Source organism: Fistularia commersonii, chromosome 20, assembly GCF_037954325.1.
Source record: "Fistularia commersonii isolate RoL2024-O1a breed Wild chromosome 20, RoL_Fcom_v1.0, whole genome shotgun sequence".
In the NCBI taxonomy this organism is placed as follows: Eukaryota; Metazoa; Chordata; class Actinopteri; order Syngnathiformes; family Fistulariidae; genus Fistularia; species Fistularia commersonii.
In genome coordinates, this window is record NC_141303.1 from 15,049,175 (window position 1) to 15,070,272 (window position 21,098).

Consider the following 21,098-nt stretch of genomic DNA (forward strand, 5'->3'; position numbering starts at 1 on the left):
CCGACATCAAGAGAACCTTCTAGCCCTGTTGATAGACTAATGTCTCTGGGTGTTGGAAGGATGTACAGTGGCCCCTTAAGATACAAAGCACTTTATAAACTATTTTTTTTAAGATACGAAGCACTATTTGTGCAAATTTTATCCTTGGAATATGAAAAAAGCCACGATACGAATACACAAGCAAGAAAATCAAAATTCTAAATTTGCGCGGTACGTGCCGAGCAAGCTACCACAACTCCAAGACACTTTATGACACTACCGCATCTTCTGAATAGGTGCCGCTCCCCACTCTCAGCTTGAAGAATGCCATGCTGCTTCCAGCATCCTTCAGACACTTGGTCTGGGTATTTCTGGTGTGGTGTTTCTGTCTCTTGTATGGCATCATTTTATATCTTCTAGCTAATTTTGTGTATTTTTTACTAATCGTCATGGGCCATAAGAGAGTAAGTGGGGAACCCAGAAAGAAGATGCTTTTTATGGAAATTAAGCACAAAATAATAGTGATGCACGAATGTGGCGTACTTGTGATACTGCATGTGAATATTTTATAGTTATTTAAAATTTAAATTGGGAAAATTCATTTAAGATTTGAAAATAATCAACATACCACTTCTAGAACGAATTAAATGGGTATCTTAAGGGACCACTGTATGCTGAGGTCGCCAAAGCCAATCATCCAACCCACGTCATAGAGAGACAAATAACCCATTGAGAGTCTCCAAATAACAGAAATCTGTATACTTGAAGGAGAGACACGTTCATTAAATTCATTCAGTGATACAGTCGGTCGGAAAAAAACCCACTCTTACATTCGGAAAAGATCTGAGCGTGTTATGACGCATTTCCTCCTAAGTCACATTTAATGGCAACATCAAGCACGATGTGACTCGCAGTGTAATAGCTTTGATATTTACATACGGCCGCGTTCACATCGGGGGTTTTTATGACGTTGTTTATCTCCGCCGATGTGCCAGCGAGCGCCGCAACGTGCCAACCTTTTAATTTTGCTCCTGGAGCTGAAGGTAAATGATGGCAGACACCACGGAACGAAGACAGGCACCGTGCTTCCCGACTCCATCTTCTATTTGACGTTGGTCGTTTTCCTTGAGTTGAAATTTGTCCTCTCGCCGCGCAGCCACTGTCCACTTCCTGTCATTTCAGGACGTAGCTTATGCCTCAAAAAACGGGGTTCACAGCTCTAACAGATAAGAGGGACTCCGCCGCGGTGCTGACTCATACTGAGGTAGCAGCCACATGATTACATCCAAAATATACTGTGCCAAATGCTAGGTTTTTATTTGTCATATAGCTTGACGTTGGAGTCACTTTAAGGCTTTATGATGCTATCGTGGGGCGCAATGGTGGACATTTTATTTAGATCGCTCCGATGCTTCTCCTGCTGCGGAGCTCCTCAGGGTTCAGCTCTCAGTCATCTGGGAGTCATGACACTTGTATGCTTCACGCTCTCAGACAACTTGAAAGGATGAATACTATAATACTGGCAGACATGATCTAGACGTCCACCTATATGCAAACAACACCCTGGTTTATGTTTAAGTAGACCCATGTACCCTGAGCTGCTACATTCTTCATGTCCTGTCTAGTAGGAGTAAAAGTAATGTGGATGTTCTCAAACGTCCCACAGCTGAATGCTTCTGGATGGAATTTAATGATTATCGCCCCCTCTGGCCTCTTTCATGGCCCCAGCTGCAGCCTAGCTTTCTAAGCCCCCAATGTCTCTGATCGCGGTGTCGTTTTATACGTCTTTGCTTGACTGAAACGTTTATCTAACATCAAGACATCGGGATTCACCAAAGGTCAGCGCCTTGGTTTTTCCTCTTATCTCCTCTGACTGACACATCCCATTCCATTTTTGCTGAGGTCAGGATTTGAAAGACCTTCAGCGCCGCCAGCGGCTGTTTCTGCTGCTGATGCTTGTTGCATCTCTGTCACGACAGATTCATCATTTAATGATTTAAAAGACAAAAACATGAGAGAAAGGCAGGGGTTTGGAAGGCCGACTGACGCGATCCATCAGCAGAGCTGTAACTAACTCAATATTTCAGCAGCTAAAGGACACTCGTCTCTCCCGACATGTTCCGAACACATCCTCTTTGTCATTTAGCACAAACAACTTGGAGGCATCCTGTGCTCAACATTTAGGAACCCTTCAGAAACGACCCGCCGGAGGAAAGATTCGGTCAGTCGTCTGCGACACAACCAGTGAAGGGGCCGCCTGAACCTTTCGGGCTGAAAAATGAGCCAATGACTTTCATTCAGGCGATCATTATCCACAACGCTTACTCAGTACTGAGGGACGTGGGGGGGGGGGGGCCTATCCCAGATGCCACTGGGACGGCCAATCACAGGGCCACATACAGAAACGTACAAGCAGTCACCCTCTAGTTCACACATCAAATAAGGACAAGCGTCCATTAGCCCTCCCCGGAGGAGAACATGGAGTCTCCATACGGGAAGGAACCCAACCAGGGACCATCTGGCCGGGAGGAGATTTGAACCTCTGCTCCACCATAACACACGGAGAAAGCCTTTGCATTTTCCTCCACCGAGGAGAAGCAGAGGAGTCACAACTCCTCTAAAATTTTGTTCTGTATCTTTCTTCACCCAAGTGATAAACACCAAAACAACCTGAAGACGAGCACACTGACCATCTGACACACCGACACAATGATGGGTCTGGTTGTTCCTCATGCTGTGGAGCCATCAGGCTGAAGGCAAGGACCTTCATGAACAATGAGGAGACCCTGGGTCCATCTCCCACCGGCTGAGGACAAAGGATCTGGAGATGTGTGTGAGGACTCACGGCCAGCAGGCGGTTCTTGTCCTTCTCGGCGTTGCTGAGGGCATTCTCCAGGGTCACCCTGTGCTTCTTGGCCAGCTCGTCCAGAGCCCGGGCCTGGCTCTCCTTCATCTGGCTGCTCTCCTCCTCGTATCGGCCGCGGACGGTACCCATGTCCTTCTCGTGGGAAGTCTTCTCCTCGCGCAAAGCCTGCGTGACAGCGCAGCGTGAATATGCGAACACACAAACACACACACACAAACACACATGCTAGGCCACTGTTCGCGCCATATGCTGTTTTATTCCGCCATATTGCCGGTGTTTACAGGCGGACGGCTGCTCTGAGGCTTCTGGTGTCTCAGGATATCCCCCTCCCCCCCCCTCTCTTTTTCTCTCCCTGGATCTCCTTCCTGAAGCTCCAGGATTAAAACCACGGAGAGATTCTGGAACGGCTCATGGCCAGGATTTGGAGTTTCCGTTTTTTAAAATCAAAGCTGAAATTTAATCCAAGCGAGCGTTTCCTCACGGCCACCATTCATCCGTGTGACCTTGATTATGAAGGACAGCATCACCACACCTTCTACAACCCACTTGATGTTCCTTGTAGGGTTGAACAAATGTGTCCGATGCTTCTAAGGAGTTCGCTCAGATCTTCAGGGTGTCATCGGCAAATGCGTTCACAGCCCTGAGGGTAGAGATGATGCTACAGCCATACGGACAGGTCAAGTCAGTCCTTCGAGCTGCTTGAGGCGCCAAAGGTGATCACTGTCCAAGCTAGTTCCTCACCGTCGGTGTCTCCTCACTGTCTATAGCTCCTCCCTGTTTGTAGATCCTCACTGAAACTCCCCTCTGTCTGTGACTCATCATTTTTTTAACTCTGCACTGTCTATAGCTCCACACTGTCTGGCACTGATCAGCATCTGATATTCCTCACTTCCTGCAGCTGCTCACTGTCTGTAGATCTTTGCTGTCTGTAACTCATCACCACCTGTAACTCATCACCGTGTGTCGCTCCACACTGTAGCTGCTTACTGTTTGCAGCTCCTCACTGAAACTCGCTTGTCTGTGACTCATCATTTTCTTTAACTCCTCACTGTCTGTAGATCTCCGCTGTCTGTAACTCGTCACCATCTGTCTGCTCCCTGTCTGCAACCGATCACCGTCTAATGCTACTCACTGTCTGTAGATCATCGCTGTCTGTGACTCATCACCATCATTAATTTATCATTGTATGGAGCTCCTCACTGAAGCTGCTCATTGTCTGTAGCTCCTCACGTCCATGTGAAGATGTTACTGTCTCTTTATAATTCTTATTAATCATAAAAATGATTGATTTTCAGTTCTTTAATTTCCTTCTCCCATCATCTCCCGCAGAGCTGTTTACAGTTTTGGTTTATTTTCCAGTCAGTCAAATCTTATTTTTGTTCAAGTGAAAAATCAATGAAAGTCCTCACTTTTAGAGCCACAATCTGTGAAACTATATCTGCTGTTTTTTTTTCAGTGTGCTCATGTGCGCACGCGCGCACACACACACACACACACACACACACGCACGCACACAGACACACACACACACAGAGTCTCTGGGTGTAATGAGGGCAGCAGACACGTCCTGATGGCGAGGCGGCTGAGAAGGTCAGTGGAGTTGCGGTGGGCTGCGGGGCTGGAGGTCCAGGAGCTGTTTACTGAACAATAACCGCGTAATTACACTCTGGCAGCCTCTGTTTGCCTCTGTGAGTTTTCAGGAAACCCAAGAAGACTTCCTTACTTCTGTTTCTTTTTCAGGCACTTCAAACTTCAGGTGACCATGTGACCTCCCCTGCCGGGCCGCCATCCGAGGATTAAATGTTAAATTCCACTCATAAAAGCTTAAGCACGTTTGTCAACATTGATTTGATTTGGCCTCAGCGGAGCCGCGGGATTAGCCTGAGCTCCGACGGTGATGGTAAAAAGGTTCCCATCCTCTGAATGAACAAATGAATCGATGAATTAAAGTGTGAACACGTTTGGTGGCATCTTCCTCCATCTCGCTAATTTGAATCCATTTCTAATCAGTTAAAAATCTTGTTGTTACCTGTAGCTATTATTTAATATTAATGTTTCTTTTAAAACATCGCATGTTAGCATGAAGCCTTTTGTTAGTTCAGAATCTTAAAATGAAACATGGCCCGTAGCTTTTTATCCCATGACTAACGTTAAACAGACGAGGATAGCATTTTAGCAGTCATATCATCAGTTGAGAATCTTGCAGTTTAACTTAGTCTTGGCAAAGCAATTAATTTTATGGTTCAGTTTCGTTAATGAATCTGAAGATTACTTTGTTAATGTATCTTTTATCCCCTTGCAAGCATTAACTAACAAGACTAGCATGTTAGCATGAACCCTCTCGTCAGATGAGAATCTTGTAGTGAAGTGTAGTTGAGTTACACTGTGTAACATTTTCTTTCAAAATGTAGCTTCAATCCCCTTGCTAGCAATCCCCTACGAGGCTGGGATGTTAGCATGAACCCTCTCATCAGCTCTGCATGTTGTAGTTAAGAGTATTTTAGATATCAAAAATGAAGACACGTGTAAATGTAGATTTTACTCGCATTTACAGACAAGACAGCATGTTAGCATGACGCCTTTTGTCAGTTCAGAATCTCAAAATGAAGCATGGCCTGTAGCCTTTTATCCTGTGGCTATCATTAAACAGACAAAGAGAGCATTTTATCATCAGTTGAGAATTTTGCAGTTTAACATAGCCTTAGTAAAACTAATTAATACATTTTATGGCTCAATTTAGTTAATAAATCTGAAGATTTCTCTGTTAATGTTTCTTTTATCCCCTTGCAAGCTTTCACTATCAAGGCTACAAGGTTGGCATGAAGCCTCTCATCAGTTCCGCATCTTGTAGTGTAGCTTAGGTAAAAATGATTAAAAATAAAGATTAAAAATTAAGAACTGAAAAATGAAGAACTATAAATGTAGCTTTTATCCCCTTGCTAACATTTGTTGACCGGGCTAGTATGTTAGCATGAACAGTCTTCAGCTCAGAATTTTGCAGTTAAGCGTAGCCTTGTTGAAACAATTTTTTTCAATGTTTAAAGTTAGTTATCTTGTATGACGATTTCTTTGAAAATGTAGCTTTTATCCTGTCGCTAACATTGGGGGACACAATCAGCGTGTTAGCATGAACAGTGTTACCGCTTTGGATTCTTAAAGAAATTACGTTATTTAAATTTAGTTATTTACAATGGAAATTTCTTTAGAAATGTAGTTTTTATCCTCTTGCTAACATTTGCGGACAAGGCTAGAATGTTAGCACGAGTCTGGAATCATGTATTGAGTGTAGCCTGTAGCTTCGATACACTAATAAACTCCCAAAAAGCGGCGCTAGCTGCTGGTGTGAGCATCCACATTCAGCGGCGGCGCAGCCGCCACCTCTGTTGTGGCGAGGTAGCCAAAAGTCTGAGCGGCATGGGCTCTTCCCCCTTTTTCTTGCATTGGGATTCATGGCGCCGCCTCTCGGTCCCGACTCCCGTAGGACTACGGCGCAAAATGTCAGAGATACAAGAGGGGGGGAAAACACATGAAGCGGCTACACTTGACATTTAGCAGTGGCGGCGCTGTGCCTGCTGCCTGCATGCTGCTGCTACTGCTGATGTCTGCCCGCTGCTGCTCCCCCCTGCTCCTGACGACCTTTACGCTACAATGCTTTTCCTAAAAAACAGCTTTTCCTTTTTTTCCCACTCTATTTCCATTTTTCTTTTTGGCTGCCATCCACAGGTCGACCCGTACTTAAATTTGCTGGCCGGAACAACCGAACATGCCGCAGCTGCGCCGCAGCCAAAGGGAAGTAACACTAATAAAGTAGGGCTGAAGGTTCAAGTGGAGGAGGTGATGAGTTGTAGTCCTTTTATGGTTTCAAGAGAGTGGATTTGCTGAGAGAAGAAACTAGAACTCGAATCACTTTTAATTTCCCTTACTTATTCAGGAGATTTAGCATCGTTCAATCATTCATTTATCACAGAACCTCATATGGATACAAATAAGAATTTAGCCCCTCATTCACTGTTAAAGTAGGTTGGCTAAAGTTACTTTTGGTTTATCATTTTAATTCAAACCCAACTTGGGCTTCTGGAGGACACTGGAGTATCTTTTTGCAAATTTTCCCGTTTCAACCTCCCACATTTCCCGAGCCGCGCCTGGTGCGGGGATTACGCTGCGTTCGATGCCCCTCGGGAAAGACACGGAATATTAAGCTCTGGATAAACAATCTCCTGTCTCTGATGTAACGCGGTCAGAAAATTGCGATGTCTGACTGGCCTGAGAACTGAGTGCCAAAATTAACTTGTCGGTAACCTCAGGGCTAGTTCTGCAGGTTGGGGCGATGACGTGAATGCGAGAGCGTGCTCTCCAGAGGGGACACGGTACCTTCTCCAGGGACTGTATCTGCTGCCGCTGCCTCTCCTCCAGGGCCTGGCCCTGGCTCTGCAGGGCCTCCCGCTCCTCCTCCATCCTCAGCACCTTGTCCTTCAGCCTGCTGCGCTCGTTGTCCAGGTCCCTGATGGCGGCCTCCTGGGTCATCTGCGTAGCCTGCAGGCTGCTGATCTGACCTGTTGGCACAGTGGGACAAAGAAGATGTCGTCGGCATATATCTGACCTCACCTGCTCTGCTGTCAGTTCCCTGAGGGTGGCTAGGTTTCACAAGCTTGAAATGCTGATTCGATAGTGTTATAGACTTATAGGATTTCATAGAAGTGCTAGACGGTCGGAGCGGTAAGGGAGAGCATCATCTGGGGTTCCTCACTGGCTTTGAGGAGGATCTCGGTGGCCTGCTGCTGGACCCGGTCCCTGGCTGCCTCCAGCTCACACTCGGCCTCTTTCTGACGGATCTCCACAATCTCGGAGTTTTGGGTCACCTCGTCCAGCTGCTTGGTCAAATCCTGTGGCGGGAATCAGACAGACAGACACACAAACACAGATTTAATTTACTGTACTTGCATTCCATTCAAAAACCTAAAATTCTCAAAACTGGAAACGATGAAAGAACTTAACAGGTATTTAACACACACATACAACACACACACACACATACACACACACACACACACATCCACATCCACACACACAGGGTTATTTCAATCTTCAGATCCCATCAAATGGCCACACTCAAACTTAATTACTGCTGCAGCCGCAACAATGAAACCTCAGCGCTGTGACAAGTACCGCCTGGGACTCACACACACACACACCCCAGTGTGCGTGTGTGCGTGTGCGTGTAGGAATTGTTCGGCTCCAGGCAGATCCTCCCACTATGTGATGGAGCGTTCAGGTGCACAGTTCTCGCAACCCCCTAGCATGGCAGTTCTGTTTTTTAACCCTCATATTATGTTAAGGGTCAATTTGACCCATTTCACCCATTGACCCAATGGGTCAAATTGACCCTTAACATAATAAGAGGGTTAAGCGATGCGTTCAGGGACAGTACGCCAGAAGAAACAGCTGACATTACATCATACATTACATTACAGTCATTTGGCAGACGCTTTTATCCAAAGTACCTGAAGTGACCACTCTACCAAATAGCCATCTCAGAGCCATGTACATACATACATTCATTTCTTGTTTTTGTTTTTTTTTTTTCCGGGGGGGCGCTAAGTGCGATTTGTGGGGTAGTGCTTGGTGAAGAGGTCGGTGACAGGACGGTGACGTTCAAAAACTACGGTGATGCCCACACTTAGAGCATCATTAGACCTTCATCAGTGGCTGGGATGTCCCATCATGGTGTCACACTGCACTTGTTCTGATGGCCCTCTGGCCTCATGTGAGGACATGATATTCCAGGTTCTCCACACCTTCTAAACCAATCCAAACCAATGGTTGGATTTAGTGGAGAAGACGGAGGTGCGGGCAGCAGAGACGAAGACATGGAGGTTCAGAAATGAGTCCATCAGAGGGACAGCACATGTTAGATGGTCGGGAGATGGTTTGGACATAGACAGAGGAGGGATGGTGTACATCCAGGTAGAAGGATGCAAAGGTTGGGCCTGCCAGGTAGGAGGTCTGGAGAAAGACAAGAGAGGAGGTTTTTCTATGGAGGTGAAGAGGACAGGAAGGTTGTTCTTATGAGAGGAGAAGGTTAGACGGAGGCAGGTGATTGGCTATGTCCAAAGGCATAGAAGCCACTTTCTTCAGTTGATAATCACTACAGGCCCCCGGTTGAACACTTCTGTTCAAATATGAAAGCGTCTTCTGATTTATGGTTTCTTCTCTCTCAGAGCCTCCAAACGCCGCCTGCTTTTTACCCAGAGTCAATTATTTAGCGTGAGCGGCAGTGACGACGGCGATTTAAGGCAGTTCAGCCGTGCGTTTCATTTGAGGGATGAGTCTCTGGTTTACTTTTTGCCGGTAATCGTCCAAAAGAAGTGCCAAGAACGATCAGCCATTAATTATTTCTGTGACCCTTGTTCCCAGCGGCTCCTGGAGCCACCGCTGCTTCCACTGCCGTCCCATTTTTTCCCGGTTGCCGGCTTGGTCCTTGTGAATTTCTGGAAAATATTTTGTTTCTGAGTTTGTGCATGTATGACTTTGGCTGGATTTTCACAATGACCCAGCAGACAAGCGCAGCCTCCTGGTGCAAAGAGGCAAAGAAAGTGGCTGGTTGCATGTTGCTATGGCGATGACAGAAAGAATGAAAGAATGAAATCTCTGAATATTCTATCTCTAGATGGCAGTGACGCCAGTTGCTAACCTTTGAACTTTCATAACACGGCCCCGTCTCACTAACATCTGTCGCTCTAACATCTGCCTCATGAACATCTGCCTCGCTAACATCTGTCCTGCTAACATTTTCCTCGCTAACATTTGCCTTGCGAACATCTGCCTCGCAAACATCTGCCTTGCTAATATCTGACTCGCTAACGTCTGTCTCGCTAACGGCTGTCCCCCAATAGCTGCCTCATGAACATCTGCCTCCTGAACATCTGCCTCGCGAACATCCTCCTCACTAACATCTGTCCTGCTTACATCTTCCTCGCTAACATGTGTCTTGCTAACATCCATTAGAATGGATGCAGAATGATGATGTGCTTCAATTTTATTTTGAAGGTTGTCCAGCTGTTCCTGGTGTCATTTTAGAGAGCATTTCGTGGTTCCCATTCCTTTCCTGACCTTCCATACGTTTCCCTTTAGTTTTAGCTTTACTTGTCGTTGACTCGGGCTTTCCTGATTTCCTGTTTCGTTCCTTTTGTGCTTCACTTCCTGTTTCTATTCAGTTTCCCTCCACTCCCCTAACAAAGTAGCGGCTATTAGCCACGGAGGCCTGATGCTGCCCAGAATCCGTCTGTATCTTAATGTTCCACATCTGCTCCTTGTCTTCTCCCTTCATCTGGGCTGGCTGGGCCGCTAATGTAATGACCTTCGTCATTTTCTCAGTGCTGGTGAGAATGGCTGGGGTGAGGGCGGGGGGGGGGGGGGGGGTGGCGGCGGCGGCTTCCTGTCTCGGTTGTGAGCGGGAATAATTTTGAGACAGCGAAAAACAAGGCAATCCTACTTAGCGGTTTTCACACGCAGTGTGCATCGTCTTTGTTTTTTAACAGCGGGGATAATCTGCGTCTCTGAAGGCCCGGCAAGTCAGAAGGGGGATTAAATGGCGAGGAAAGAAGAAAACAACGACAACGCCGCCGAGCTACTTCTGTAAAACAGGCCGGTGTTGGTGTCACAGCGTCCTATAGAGAACATTTTCCAGATGAAACCACTTCTTGTACCCTGTAATATTTGAAAAATTACCTCTCACAACATCACAGAATCATATATATAAATTTAGATTAATGGCTATCAAAGTGAAGCGGTGAGTCAAGATTAATTAATATGCATGATTAATCAGATTGATTTTAATCACTCAGACTCCTCTTATCCCACTCCCTGGCTCTGATTGGTGCTCCAACAACACCAAGATGGCTGACTCCAAACTGGCCAAACATAGGTTCTGTTGCGGGTCTTTTGCCTGACAAAATCAGACGTAATGAATAAGAAATAGTTTTTAATCCTAATGAATCGAGAATGATGTATTCATTCGTTATCTAGACTGCAGTCAGGGTCACAGCGGAGTTGGAGCCCGGCTGTCACTGGGTTCACCCTCGAGGACACATGAAGACATCCAACATCACCCTCTCATTCACATGTCTGGACAATGTAGGGTCTCCAGTGAACCTCCTCTGGTGTTTGGACTGTGAGAGGAGTCTGGAAAACCCTGAGGAACCCTACACGGACACCGGGAAAACATGGAAACTATAGCTACACACACACATATATATATATATATACACCCTCACCTTGATGGTGGTCTCTGTGGCATTCAGGGACACCTGCAGCTTGTGGGATTTCTCCCTGTTCTCCCGGGCCTCGTCCGTCACCCTGGTCAGCTCCGCCCTCAGCTTGCCCAGCGTCTTCTGCAGTGCCGCCTCCTGCGTCTGGAACTCCCGCCGCAGCTCCGCCTCAGTGCGCTTCCACGCCAGCAGGTTGTCGGCGGTCAGCTGCTGGGTCCTCTTCATGGCCTCCAGCTCGCGCTCGTAAAACGCCTGCGCCTGGAGATGCCACCATTAATGGAGGGGCGTTAGCACTAGCTATCCCGGGGGGGGATTTGGACCGAGGTCGCTGGGATTTAATCCCCTGTCTACTGGGGAGCGGCTGCAATATATCACCGTCACTTCCTGGACCCATGGTGGACTATTTGTTCCAGAACATTCATTCATCGATTGATTCGGCATGGTGGGGATTCTGGAGCCTATCTGAGCAGTCATTGGGCTCTTCTGATTGGTCACCAGACAATCACATGGCCATGTGTAGAGACCTCCAACCATTCATCTTCTCATTCATACTGTAGGGTCTTCAGTGAACATCATACATGAGTTTGGACTATGGGAGGAACCCAGAGAGCCCTGAGGAACTCCACTCAGACACAGAAAGGCCTCCTGTGGAAAATCAAAGCTCGGACCTTCTGTTTGTGAAGAGGAAGCTCTCCACCGTGCTGCTGTTTTGGATCATTCCCATGTTTTTTTTTTTTGTTCAGAGTCATGAAACCCATCACACGGGGCAAGGAGGTCAACCACTCACAGCGCCACCGTGTGGCTGGGAGGAGTTATTGCAGCCTTACCTTGCTTAGCTTGGCTTCGTACTCCTCCACCAGCCTCTTCTTGTCCTGCTTGAGCTCCTCCACCCGCTCTGCCAGGGAGTCCACCTGCACAGGAGAGCCTCCATCAGCTACACCTCAACCTTTTCAAGACTCCTCTGCCTTTTATGCACCCAGTCATCCATCATCTCCATCTTCCCTCCTAAGCTGCTAAATGTTTTCTCTGTTCATCATCAGGACATTTTTCAGGTCCGTTAGCTATTTTTAGGGGTTCATGGCGTAGATTGTGATGGATCTATCAGTCATTGTCAGGTCTTCTGGTGGCAACTGGAGTTTTTGAGGGCCAGGTGACTCCCAAAGGAGCTTCATCCCAGGCGAGCTAACGGACTTCTTCTGTTCTACCCATTAGCCTCGCGATTACCTGCTTAGACTCCTCCAGGTGAGTCTACCCAAGTCCTACCTTAGTTTCTCCAATGACACACACACACACGTTACCATAGCAGCCCCATCCAACACAACTCCTGCACACCAACTCACCTGTGCTCATAAAAGTTCTCAAGTTCTCCAGGTCCTGCTCAATCCTAGTGGTGGCAACTGGACTTGATTATTTTTCTCTTGAAGATTTCTATGGTTCTCCTGGACCGTGGAGGTTCAGGTGTACCACGTAACTTTGCTCCCCAAACAACTCACTCATTGACACAACAGACCTTCTCAATGTGGAACAACCCCAGCAGATATCTACCATAAACTCCCTGCAGTTTGTTGGAACTAGAGACCCTTCTGGTCTCCAAGGAGAGAAACCACATCCAGTCACATTCAGAAGACCTGAGATGATCTCACAAGGACTTAGGGGACCGAGAACCTTCACAGACATATGTTTATATGGTGCAGATAGAAAGGTGGTGCAGAAAATGCCTTCAGCCCAGGAGCTGAGCATGCAAGCTTCAGGGTCACCTCAGCCTTGTGGAGTTGGCCCAGCTTCTCCTGGTCTTTGCTGTAGTTGGCGTTCTGGCTTTGGTGGCTCCTCAGTAGCTCCTGGATCTCCTGCCGGTGCTGAGCCTTCAGCTCCTCCAGCGCTGCCTTCTTCTCTTGCTCGAACTGCGTCTGGGCCTGGCTGAAGGTGCGCAGCTTCTCCTCGAAAGACCGCCGCATCTCCTCGACCTCCCGGGACATGGAAACCACCCGCTGAGTGTGCTGATGGACAAAGGATAGGAGTTAGAGGTTTCCAGACGGTCTTTGAACGCCTCCTCCATCTCCAGCTAAGTGTCCTGATGTACAGAGAACTGGAGAATGAGGTTTCCAAGCGGTCTTTGAACTTCTCCTCCACCTTCAAGAACATGGACACCACCAACTAAGAGTGCTGAGAGAAAGGGGACTGGAGTCAGAGGTTTCCAGATGGTCTTTGAATGCCTCCTCCAACTTACGCTAAGCATGCTGACAGACAGAGGACTGGAGTTAGATTGTTCCAGATGGTCTTTATCATCTCCTCCATCTCCTGGGACACAAACACCAGCTAAGAATGCTGATAGATAACAGAAGTTAAAGGTTTCCAGACGGTCATTAAATGTCTCCACCTCCCAGGACACAAACAACACCAGCTGAGTGTGCTGATTCGCAGAGGACAGGAGTTAGAGGTTTCCAGATGGTCTTTAAAAATCTCCATCTCCATTTTTTTTTCTCCAATTCCCTCTTATTTTAATAACAAGGATCTAAATGGACAAGATAAGGTACATCTCTGGAGGCAGAGCCAAAGACCCACTCAAACGTCCCTTGCTTCATTCGGCTGCAGAGTCACGAGAATTAGCATTTGTCTAGCAAGGCATCCAATAATTGCGATAACTGACACACAGACGCACACGCACACGGTGGACCTGAAGCTGAGACGCTGAGAAGACTGAAAGGACGGACAACAGGGACGAAGATGAAGAAGATGGAAAAGATGATGAAGTCATGCTCTTAACGCATTTAACAAAGTACGCTGTTGACATTATTGGTATGCCACTGCAAATGGAGTAAGTCTCCGTAACTGTGTCAGCGGACTATTGATATCATTTCGAGTTGCCACAGCAACAGAGCGCCGCCGCAGAACAACCCCCCCATCCCGGCGGAAGAAAGGGGATGGGGGTCGCACTCATCTTCCTCCAGGAGCTTCAAGGAAAGACAACGCAAATATCACCCTCATCTCGGATAGACTGTGTGTGCGAGAGGGAGGTGACGTTTCAGGTAAACATGACAAGGAGATTCAGTACCCGGGAAAGAATTAGGAGTGGAATTTGAGGGGGATCAAACCCATGTGGCCAGATATGGATAAGATAAGACACACACACACACACACACACACACACACACACACACACACACACACACACGGTGAGGTGAGGTGACGTGGTGACACACTGGGCGGGGGTGAGGCGTGAAGACGGGACCGGCGGCGGCGGCATCCTCCAGCGCCCCCTACCTGGGCCTCGGTGCAGAGCTGCATGTCCTCCACCCGCTGGCGGTAGCTCTCGAACTCAGCCAATGCCTGGCGCTTCATCCTCTCATGGAGCTCCATCGACTCTTCCAGTGACTGGATCCGCCGCTTCAGGTCCATCTCATCACTGATCTTGCTCTTGTACTGAAAGACAGCAGACGGCGTCCGGTCAGCCTGCGCGCTGCCGCCGCCGTTGCTGCCACCCCGACACTATTCTTTGGAAACTACTTCATGTTTGGGATTGAGAGGCCACCGAACGGCAGGGATGAATCTGACCTTCTCACTGGAAGCCTTCACTCCTTCATTTGTTTGGTTTACTTTGGGTCAGATGACTGGGGAGGGGGGCAGAGGGAGGGAGAGACAGAGGAAGAGGAAGGAGTGAGAGAAAGAGAGAGATTGGGGAGATAGGGGGAGGGAAAGAGAGGGTGAGCGGGAAAGGTAGAGAGATAGAAGGAGTGGAATGTCTAATATTCAGGACATGAATTATTGATCAGCACATTTTGGAAGTGAATCGGTGACTGACTGGAATCTACGGACTGAAAGCTTTGTCTATAGATTTACTTATGGACCAACATTTATACTACTATGGCGATAGACTGCCAGGTCAAGGTCGAAGGTGACAGACCTACAGTTATAGATTGACATTGGTATATCTAAAGTTATAGATCCAAGTTTATAGACTGACATTTGTACATCTACAGTTATAGAGCGACAGTCACAGATTTACCGGTATAGATTTTCTGTTGTAACAGACATTAAGAAGACATTTATGGATAAATTGAATTAGAATGATATACAAATGTGTACATCTAGATGCATAGTTATAGATATACGTAGAGAGACAGGAACAGTTATAGAAGTGTACACATATTTCAATGTACTGTACAACGATGCAGTTTTTGATGTGCATATATATATATATGTACAGTTGTAGATGTACAGTTACAGATATATATGGAGAGAGGAACAGTTATAGATGTGTTTACATATATCAATGTACAGTTATAGATGTGTGTATAAAGATGCACAGTTTTTGATGTGCATATACATAAATGTACACTAATAGATGTACAGACATAGCTGGACAATGATAGACATGTAGACACAGACGTACAGCTAAAGGTGTAGTTATGAATGCATATCTACAGATGAAGTTGTAACTGTTTATGTACAAATATAAATGTGCATGTTTAGATGTACAGTTATAGATGTGCAAATATGGAATCACAGTTACAGATGTATATATATATACACACACACACACACACACGCACGCACACACACACACACACACACACACACACACACACAGGTATAAATGCCCAATCACGGATGCACAGTTACAGATGTTTATATATACCTGTCTGGTTGTAGATGTGAACATAGACATGTAGATACAGATGTAGGGTTATATATGTTCAGTTTTAATGAATAGTGAATATATAGTTGCACACCTATAGATGTGCAGGTATTGATGCTCAGTCACAGATTGGTATGCATTGCTGTACAGTTGTAGATGCGAGTATATAGTTACACAATTAATATAGATGCACGGTCGTAGATGGGAATATTTAGATAAAGAATGATCAATCATAGATGTACAGTTGTAGGCGTATATAAGTCCAGTTGTAGACATATATACAAATTTCCAGTTACAGATACAGTATGTATGTATGTATAGATGCACAGTTCTAAATGTATAGAGTTGTTTATATTTCTAGATCTACAGTTGTACATGTATGCATATATAGATGTGTATTTTTAGAGATACAATTGCCGATGCATATATATAGATGGACAGTTGTAGACACATATATAGATATAGATGTGCAGCTAAAAATGTATATATGAACAGATGTACTGCTGTAGATGATAAATAGATGTAGTTACAGATATGTGAGTATGTATAGCTGTACAGTTATAGATATGTCTAGATATATACACATCTACAACTGTACTTGTTGTTTTTCTGGAAGGCTAACTTTAGCATACTTAGCTCATACTGAGCAAATGCCGACATAGATTGTACACTCTGACAACCGCCACTGCCTCATAACAAAAAAGACTGCTTTCTGTCCTTGAAGTACAAGGGACCTTGTGTTGGCCTTCCCATCTTTCTTGAAAGAGCATTCCATCTGCAACAACATTTCTCTTCCTGAACATTTAAGGATCATTTGTATTTCTCAATTCCACATGATGAAAATGGCATTGATGTGGATATACTGCGATCTAATGGCAGGTAACATAATCGGCATGAATTGCGGGAAATATAGTTTATGCTCAATGCACGCGTTTGACTTTTTATTTGATATATTTGAAGACAATCAGACTTTTCAAGATTTTCTCGTGGACCACGTAAAATGACATGGTGTGCAGCAATTGGCCCGCTGGCCTTGAGTTTGACACGTGATGTAGATGGGCAAGTACTGAGGTGTGGTGTATATAATAAATTTATCAAACTTGTTCTCAAGGCTGAACTTGTTTGATGGTAGAAATATGATAGTCTCTGGAATCTGAGATGAACCTGTTATAAAGGAGGTCTCCTGTTGGACCAACCTGTAAGATCTTCTCCCTTGTCTCAGAAAGGATCTGCTGCACCTCTTCCTCGTGCGCCTCCTTGAGGGTGGCGATGGCGGCCTCGTGCTCGTCGTTTTTCGTGTTCAGTGCATAGATAACCTGCAAGAGGAGGAGGAGCAACAATGAGCGCGATGAGGACATTTCGGTACAAACACACACACACACACACACACACACACACACACACTATCAGCCTTCAGATGAAGCCAGACGGAACGAAATGCTCCTCGAGATTCATTGACCTCAGCGACCCTCCTCCTCCCCGGACATCGTCTAAATTAATCCCCCATCAGGTGGAAAGAGACTAAACACGGAGAGTTCAGAAGTGAGGGACGGACTGGAGCTGCTGCTGCAACTCCGACTGTGCACGTGGAGAAACCCTCGCTGAACCTTCACTCAATGCTAATCATTTCACCCTGGTGAAAGCCTTGATCCATTGGAGCACTCATGGTTCACAACTGACCCAATGATCTTCCTGCTTCTTCCGTTAACATCTCGGTTTACAACTGACTGAAGGACGTGCTTACACACACACACACACACACACACACACACACAATCCCTCTTGTTCTTTACACAGCCATCGATAAAGTGTTAACTACAGAAACCCGATCGGTTGAACTGTACAGGCAGAAGATTCCTTGGAGGCCCTCAGGGATTTGAAACTGAAAAAGTGAAAGTGAAAGTGAAAGTGAGGAGGGATCTTCCCTTCCATGCTGCGGAAGCTCCTCTGTTTGCGTTACAGCTGAAAGAAGGTTGTCCTTCAAGATGATGCTGCCTTTAATTGCACTATCACGGATTTTAGAAATTATATGTATATATTGCTCTGTTGCAAATTCTTGTGTTCCTTGAGCTGGCATTCATTGAAGAAAACACGCAAAGGCTTCCATTGTGCAGGGAAACGTGTTTCCTCACCACGAGTGTGATGAGAACCTCTTTGAATCCTTGGATTTTGCAAATCAGCTTGAAGGACAAACGTAAGCGCCACTTAAGGTCTCTATTGTGGTGCAAATGAGAGGGTGAGGAGGGCCGTGGAATCAGATTCCTCCTGGGAACCGAGGATGCTCCTACCGTAGGAACATCTCCATGTGTCGCCATGCGTGTGGATGAGAGGGTGACCTGTTGGATGTCTGAAAATGAATTAATGAACGAAGGCCTGAGACAGAAAAGCCTGTTTAATCCTGGAGGTTGTTTTTCCAATGTTGCCTGCTCCACCTGACTGCCGCTAACAAGACTGCCGACACACTGCCTGGTATTAACCCTGTTCATCCATCCACTCCACCCACCTCCTCCCGCCTCCACCCATTCCATTTGCTTCAAACTCCACCCACCTCCACTTGCATGGAAGGATGGATGGATGGATGGACATACAGACAGCCTTGTGTCCTTCGATGTTTCCCTATCAACGATATATATTAATCTTTTGCCGACCAATCATCAATCAATGGGATTAATCTTCTCCGTCAGGCTTTTCGTCTCTGATAGAGGACAGACGTCCCTCCTCATCCCTGGTACTGAACAGAGTCCGGGGGAGTAATCTGATTACTCTCTTCAAGTGCCAATAGTTATCTCCGACTGTTTCCCAATAGATAGATTGATCACTAAAAAGTGTTACTGCCCCAGAGGAGGCTTCAGGAGGGGATCCAGCGTGGAAGAACCTCCGGAACACTCTCAGGACCACAGAAGAAAAGCTATCGTGATGAGAAGATGTCAGAGCCGACACCTGTCTTCCTGCAGTGTGTGTTCATGTGTGTGTGTGTGTGTGTGTGTGTGTGTGAGAGAGAGAGAGAGAGATGGTTATGATGTTAAATAACAGCCATTTCACTCACCGGCAGTCATTTCACGAGAGAGAATGGCAGATGAGGCGGCAGAGAAGAAGAGAGGAGGGACGAGAAGTCAAGACCTGAGGACGGGCGGGAAGAGGCGACTGAAATCATCACTCACTCACTCACTCACTCACTCACTCACTCACTCACTCACTCACTCACTCACTCACTCACTCACTCACTCACTCAATCATCATCTTCGCCGCCTATCCAGCTGTGATTGAACCATAGGAGAGTTTCATCCTGGAACCACCTCATGGCCTCATATGGAGACATACCACCATTCACCCTCTCATTCACAAACACAAACCATTCATCCTATCCCATTGCATTTGATGAACACACACACACACACACACACACACACACAAAACATCCTGTACAGCCAGTCTCTTCTTTCAACAACACCCTACGCGCACACATACACACACACACACACACACACACACACACACACACACACACACACACACACACGCGCACACACACAGACTCCTTACAACCTTTAACACTTAGATCTCACATACAGTACAGTGCAATATAAACCCATTTTTTTTTCTCTTTTACTTCTTCTATCTATCTATCTATCTATCTATCTATCTATCTATCTATCTATCTATCTATCTATCTATCTATCTATCTATCTATCTATCTATTTATTCTTCTAGTTGTTATGTATATATATATGTACATATATATATATATATTTTTTTTTTTTTTTTTTTCCCTGTCTTATATCTCTAATCCAGAGATGGCGCTATTGTTTTGTTGCTATGCTGTGTTCTGTTTTTTTTAAGGCAGTTTTTTGATTCCACTAAACCTGAGAGCTGCTGTCTCTAAATTTCGTTGCACTCTGAGTGATGTCTTGAATCTTGACTCACACACAAACACACACAGTGTGCAAGCCTGAGCACTTAAATCTCACATACAGTACAGTGCAATAAAATAAACCTCTTCTTTCCTACATTTCACTTTTTTATTTTTCCACTTTTCACTTTTTTCTTTCTACGTATTTGTATCTATTTATTCTTCTAGTTTTTATTTGTATTCAATTTTTTTGTTTGTTTTGTTTTGTTTTAAATTTTATTCTTATTTATTTTTTTATATTGCTGGTCTTATATTTTTCTGTTGTATATCGCTAACCCAGAGATGCTGCAATCATTGTATTGTTATGCTGTATCCTGCTTTTTTAAGGCTGTTTCTTGTTTGTTTTGAACTTGAGAGCTGCTATCTCAAAATTTTGTTGCACTTTGTGTAATGAAAATAAAAGTCTTGAATCACTAACACACACACACACACACACACACCCCTCTACTGAGAGTGAATTCAGTCGAGCAGACAGAGCGATAGGAGGCCTAATTACTGTAATTGTTATTCACCGTAACCTCCCCCCCTCCCCCAGTTATGGGATGTGGGCTCGGCGGGTGGGGTGAGGGGGGCATTCCCTGACAGGAAGTGAAATAAATAAAATAGGCAAGATGGCGTCAGGTTCTCTGCAGGGTCTATTTTTGGAAAGGCTTTTAATGCTGCCCCTCACGTCGCCGGCCCGGAGCCGCGCTGAATAAATCAACAGTCCAGGCCGATGCTGCGCCATCTTGACCGGCCTATGGGGTCCGAGGCCATGCTTCCGTGTTTGGCAGGAAATCTGCTGATTCACCTTTGCGTTTCCAGGAAGCTCCCTGCAGCCAGAGCTTCGCAAACTCCGAAATACCCCTGAATAGACGTCGGAAAGACTTCGTAGCATTACGAGCAATTCGTTTCTATGGCTGGACGTCAACGTTGGCTGAAGTCAATCAAAATGATGACATCAGACGTCACAACCAATAAGCGGCAAGCAAGCAGCAGAGGAGCCCAGCTGGGACTGACCTCAGCAGACTGCTCCATGGAGTATGAATGACGGCTCAGTTGATGAAAGTGAATAGAATAGTTTGTCTGTATGACATGTAAACATGTAAATTAATCTTACAAAAGAATGAATGTCTGTTTGTCTCTATGATATATGAATGAACAAGTGAATGGATGCATGTCACTATGTGACTTGTGAATGAATGAGTGAATGGATGTAACCGCTATGTGACATGTGAATGAGGGAGCCAATGTTGTATGCCTCTGTATGTGTGGATGAGACAGTGAATGTCTATCTATATAACATATGAATGAATGAGTCAATGGATGCATGTATCAGTGTACTATGTGGATGAGAGGGTGAATGGTTGTATGTTCAGTGCAAATCCCGCCAGCTGGGACAGTTAGGACATGTCAAAACAAACAGGTGAATTTTAGTCAGCTTTCCCATAAACACACACA

General features: G+C 45.7%; 1 protein-coding gene across 4 annotated transcripts in view; it reads right to left on the reverse strand.

Moving 5' to 3' along the window:
* fam184ab (family with sequence similarity 184 member Ab) overlaps positions 1-21,098 on the reverse strand; it is a 102,378-nt gene that overhangs the window by 50,241 nt on the left and 31,039 nt on the right. For all 4 annotated transcript variants that reach the window (XM_086167374.1, XM_086167373.1, XM_086167372.1 and 1 more), the window contains exons 3-10: positions 16,945-17,064; positions 14,374-14,532; positions 12,870-13,109; positions 11,940-12,023; positions 11,119-11,370; positions 7,593-7,728; positions 7,217-7,398; positions 2,825-3,010 (exon numbers count right to left, since the gene is read on the reverse strand). In XM_086167374.1, the coding sequence (XP_086023500.1) occupies positions 2,825-3,010; positions 7,217-7,398; positions 7,593-7,728; positions 11,119-11,370; positions 11,940-12,023; positions 12,870-13,109; positions 14,374-14,532; positions 16,945-17,064 (1,359 nt within the window). The remainder of the gene's footprint in view (positions 1-2,824; positions 3,011-7,216; positions 7,399-7,592; positions 7,729-11,118; positions 11,371-11,939; positions 12,024-12,869; positions 13,110-14,373; positions 14,533-16,944; positions 17,065-21,098) is intronic.